The following is a 5180-nucleotide window of genomic DNA, read 5'->3' as shown; positions in this document are numbered from 1 at the left end:
AAGCATGTCCCACAGGATTGCTGAGAAGGGGGCTGAGGGCCAGCCTTGGATCAGCCCATATACCTGCCAGGAGGAGGAGAAGGGCTGGGGATGGAGCCAGTGCCCCCCCCCGAGAGGGCAGCCCAAGCAATGCGTTTCAGGAGAAAGGAGAACTGAAAGCTCCAGAAAACTTGTATCAAGAAGCAATTCAGCATGCTAAATTAGGGACTTTCTCAGGATCTCTTAAAAAATAGCATTACCAGAGAATGAATTAATTTTACAGCTTTGAAAAAAAAAAAAAAAAAATGGCACACCACCCTTAACACATCATTAAAGAAAAACTAGTATGAAAACCTGGGAACTTGCACTGAGTTCAGATTAAGTTTCTTTGGGGTCATTTTCCTCCCCACCGAGGGGTCCAGGGGGCACAAACCCCTTCCACTAGGTGCTGAACCGACCCACAGGGCTGCAGGAGGACCCCTCCATCCCAGCAGCGGGTGGTGCCGCAGCTCCCGCGGCAGCCGAGGAGCAGGCAGCGGACCCCATCCTCCATCCCCACAGACCACGGCTCCACATCCCAGCTCCAGCTAAACCAGCGCCAGAGCGAGCACCCATCTGGCCACCCAGCCAGTTCGCCTTGGGCACAGCTCCAGCTAGAAAAATGATTTTTTTTTTTTTTTTTTTTTTTTTTGCAGTGGGGTTGATATTTTCAAGTGGATGAACGTGATTCATCGCTGCAGATGCACGACGTGGCGTGCCAGCAGTGCGCAGCTGCTGCCGGGTCACTTCTAGCCTGAAGTTGGGCTGAATTAATCCGGCTGCAAAACGTGACACAACCGCGGGCGGTTCTGAATCCCAAGTGTTCCAATACTGCAATTCTCTGAACTCAATTAAAACCACACAATTACTGCAGCCTGACACCCCCAGCCATGCCAAGAGCCGGGGTCCCCCACGCTCTGCCTGAGCCCGCTCTGCTGCAAGCCCCGGTGCTCTCCAGGGAACAGCAAAGGCTTTCGGAAACAATCCCCCTATTTCTAGCATGGCAAAACACATGCAGGATAGCAACACAAGCATTTAACAATCCAATCCATCTTTATTTTGGTAGTACTTTCTGCTGGAAAAGGAAAAACCTCGACTTTACAAATACAGCGAAGTGGTAAAAGAAAGACAGGTGTCGAAAACAAACTGCAAATGATCCCACGTGCCTGACGCCAACGTCAGGAGGAGTGTTACAAACCTATCACCTCTAGACCAAGTAACTTCTGGCTTTGCTAACAGAGTACTGGATGTCGGCTACACAACTCACTATACGGAAATATTTTAAAATAAGGACTTTTCTTGGTAACGTAAACAAAATCAGCCAACATTAAATTCCTCCATAGAAAAATACAACCTTATAACATCACCACAAAGTAAATGCATCTTCCAAGTTTTGGATATACTAGCGACCTCTCACAACCACCCTGCAAGGTAACTAAACCCATTACACCTGGAACAAGTGGCACTCACCCAAGCCCCAGAGGCAGCCTGAATCCAGCCGCCTCGTCTCGGTTTTATCGCCCAGAGCACAACCTGGGGGGTGTGCTGTATGGCTGGGATTTGGCATAGCGCTGGTAACAAGGGGACTTAAAATTGGAGGAAAAAACTCCCACCTTTCCAGGGGATTCTCTGGTTTAATTGTGCACATGTTCTTCCTGATTCTGGCAGTTCTGGACATTGTATGATGCTTTGAAAGACTTCTGATACAGTAAACTGACGTTTTGGGGCAGCATCTTATGCCACATCGACACGTGATGTCACCGCGCCAGAGATCCCACCCAAATTAAGCCAAATTCTTTGCCCATGCAGCTGCACAAATACAGTGCCACCATCAACTGAGTCACCCCAGCGTAAGCAAGAACAGTACCAAACTGTGCAAATCTAGCTGCTAGGGGAGGTCTTCCTATGATCCATTTGAAATGTTAGAAAACACGGAATTATTTGAAGTAGGGCAATTTCATCCAGACAGTACAGAACTATTTTACAGACTACTAACTCGAAGTTAAAGAATAAAATCACAAAAAGACATCGGCTAACTGGCCACAACCGTACTTTCGTAAGCTCACGTGGAGAGCGCACTGGACATTGCTGGACAGATGAGCAGATGACACTCGGCTGAAACACCATTTATGATGAGAGATGAAAGTAAAGAATGTGGGCTTTGGGGAAGATGCGCTTAACTTGGATGGACGTACATGGGAAAGTATCGTGAGACAAAATTTGGGGTCCCACCTTTGCTCCAAATAAAGGAAATTGCTCAGAGATACCGGCCAGCAACAGGGATGCAGCTGGGAGCAGTGGGCTGGGGGCTCCCAGGGGCTAAATAAAAGGCTGTATAAACAAAAAGCAGCTGAATCTGGGTTACTTTTCTTTTCTTACAGGGAAGCTCCAGCCCTAGCAAGGTTGCTACTGGAGCTGTTGGTTAGAGGCTGGTGCTTTAATCCTGTTCTTTGCCTCCGTTTTGTTTCCAGCACAGGAGCCCAGGGCACAGCAAGTGCCCCAGCTCAGGGCTCATCAAAAGGGGCAGACCCAGCTCTGTGCTCCCCAGGGGCAAGGACCTTCCCCTGGCGGGGCAAACGGGACAACCAGCTGTTTCTGCAGTTTCTGGGCTCAAATTTTAACGACAAACCAAAATCCGTACGTTTATGTGCAATCTTCGGGTACAAATGAGGAAGCAAAAGTCGTACGTAAAGAGTTCACACCTCCCCACAGCCGAGTGAGAAACGAATGAGAACAGGTTTTGGCTCACCATGGTGATTATCGGACATATTACATACATTATTGCCTGGTAATTACAAACAGTTGGGACACACAGCTCCGCCTTAGCCCATAGGTTTTTTGAGTTTTTGCAAGAAAAGCAAAGGTCTTTTCTAACTTTAATGTGAAGATAGATAATTGGTATGACTTATGAAGCCAATGTTTCAATATAAATGCACCTCTATATTTGTTCACTGCAGAACACAATGAACTGTTAGCAATCTTTAATTTCACCTTATAAAACTAAAAAAAAAGTGATGATAGCTTTGTGTAGAAAAACCAAAAAAAATAATATATTTTCAACATACATCTGTCATATCATAGGATAAAGGATCACCTATTCCACTCTTCTTAGTGCTTCTATGTAAACCAAAGGCACCATTTCTACCGATGAGGTTGTAAATTTGGATCTTTTCCTTTTGGGTTTAACAAAAGTGAATGAAAAATTGCAAAAGCTAACGTTCCTGTGCCGAGCACACTACTGCATTACCTACTGCTATCACAACAAAGACGGATTAGGAAATACTGTTGCATGTGCTTATGAATTCACTGTCAAGAAAAATGAAGACATCTAAAAAGGACTGTCTCGAAAAGCAGCTGGCAAGATACATGTCGTTACACCCAACAGAAGAATTAGACTGTTTTTAATGAAGACAAATACTCACAGCTCTGCAAATCCCGTAGCTACACAGTTATGTCTTTGTACTTTTACCAAGTGGGGGAAAGAAAGCATCCACTTCTGCACACCCCCTTTAACCCTACAGTGCATGCATTACAAACACCAACACCACCCAGAATGGCAGCAGGACTTAGCCACATCTGCCAACCTGCAGTAGAAAGGCATGTTAGTGTCAACAAGGGCCATATTCTATCTGTAAATGAACATTTTCTCATCAGTTGGATACCAAGCTAAGCTCGCAGTGGAATTCAGGACCCTCTCAGCAGTGAATACAATTATTTGGGGTGGGTTTTCCTCTCTTTAAGCAGGTGCATCTTCTAAGCATAAGCAAGGACTGATCAGACAGTGGGGGAGCAGGACCTTGCAGGGGCACGTGCCCGCACAGCACCTTGTGGGGCAGGCAGCAACGCCCAACCAAGGGCACATGGCACGGCACGACCCTGCGAGCCAGCAAGGGGGTCCCGTGGGGCGGGATCCTCCAGTGGCAACTGGTTTTGCTCAAATGCACGATTTCCAGTAAGGACAACCCAACCTCAGGCAGCCCTGACACCCAGGCAGCACAGCCGGGGGACAAAGGCGGATGCTCCCGCACAAGTGACCCACACCAGGAGATGACCGCCAGCCATGGCAATGTCTTCTAGCTCAACTGAAACTGGGAAACCTTGAGGAAAGAAGGGATTTCAGATCAGCCAGAGTAACGGTGGGGATGCTCACTGCTACTGCGGTGTTATTCCTAAGGCCAGGATGGTGGAACCCGCTCAGTGCTTCCAAATTTGATTTTCCTTCTCTATTCCAGCTCCGAAGTTTTCCACACACATGTCCCAGAGTGTGCGCAGAGGATCATTGCTGGCACAAAACACCAGCTGCCAAGCAGATCTGGACCGTAAGGAGCTCAGAAAACAACTCTGTCCTCCTGCGTCCTCTCCCACCACAGCGTGCTGTTCAGGGTGCCAAAGCTGCTGTCCTCCTCCTCCTGCTCCTTTGCCAGCTCCACAAAAACCTGGGACAGACAGAAAAGATCTGAATGCATCATGCTCCTTGTAGGAACTTTTTTCTTGGTCACAAATTTCTTCTCCCAGATAGCAAGCGACAGGACAAGAAGAAATGGCCTCAAGTGTCACCAAGGGAGGTTTAGATTGGATATTAGGAAATTTTTTTTCAATGCTTCACCACCTGGGCAGTGGAACACCTGCCCAGGGAGGTGGTGGGATCACCATCCCTGGAGGTGTTTAAAAGACACGTAAATGCGGTGCTTGGGGACATGGTTTAGTGATGGGCTTGTTGGACTGGATGATCTTAAAGGTTTTTTTCCAACCTGAAGGATTCTATTCTATGCAACAGAATTTATGCCAAAACCCCCATGGGTATTGCATGTATTGCATTATCTCCGAGTAGGAAGTTCTTAGTATTCTGGGTTTTTTCCTCCTTGCTCCTACCCTCCCACCTCACGTCTTCAAGAGTACAATGAAAAGGAAGTTGGACAGAATCCACACTAAAGGACATTTATCGTCAGCAATAATTAATCCCGAATAAGCAATAATAAACCCTCAGTTTTGCCCTCCTTTCAGAAAACGAACAGCAATGCCCATCTTTTGAATAAATCTGAGCGACATTTCCACGAAAACCACAAGTTTTTTTGCTCCAGTCACTGTTTGAATGAAGAAATTTAAAGTGCTGAAGCTGCTAAATGGCAGAACCATAGCCCTAATCCAAGGCTGGTTTAAAA

The 5180-nt window shown here is 46.8% G+C and overlaps 1 protein-coding gene across 3 annotated transcripts in view; it reads right to left on the bottom strand.

The window, feature by feature from the left end:
- Positions 1 to 1052: 1052 nt before the first annotated feature.
- ABCA5 (ATP binding cassette subfamily A member 5) overlaps positions 1053 to 5180 on the bottom strand; it is a 34717-nt gene continuing 30589 nt past the window's right edge. For all 3 annotated transcript variants that reach the window (XM_056337026.1, XM_056337008.1, XM_056337017.1), the window contains exon 40: positions 1053 to 4454. In XM_056337026.1, the coding sequence (XP_056193001.1) occupies positions 4347 to 4454 (108 nt within the window). In that variant the 3' untranslated portion in view covers positions 1053 to 4346. The remainder of the gene's footprint in view (positions 4455 to 5180) is intronic.

This window comes from Falco biarmicus, chromosome 1, assembly GCF_023638135.1.
Source record: "Falco biarmicus isolate bFalBia1 chromosome 1, bFalBia1.pri, whole genome shotgun sequence".
Classification (NCBI taxonomy): Eukaryota; Metazoa; Chordata; class Aves; order Falconiformes; family Falconidae; genus Falco; species Falco biarmicus.
The sequence above is the reverse complement of the archived record's forward strand: the minus strand, read 5'-3'. Positions and strand labels throughout refer to the sequence as shown.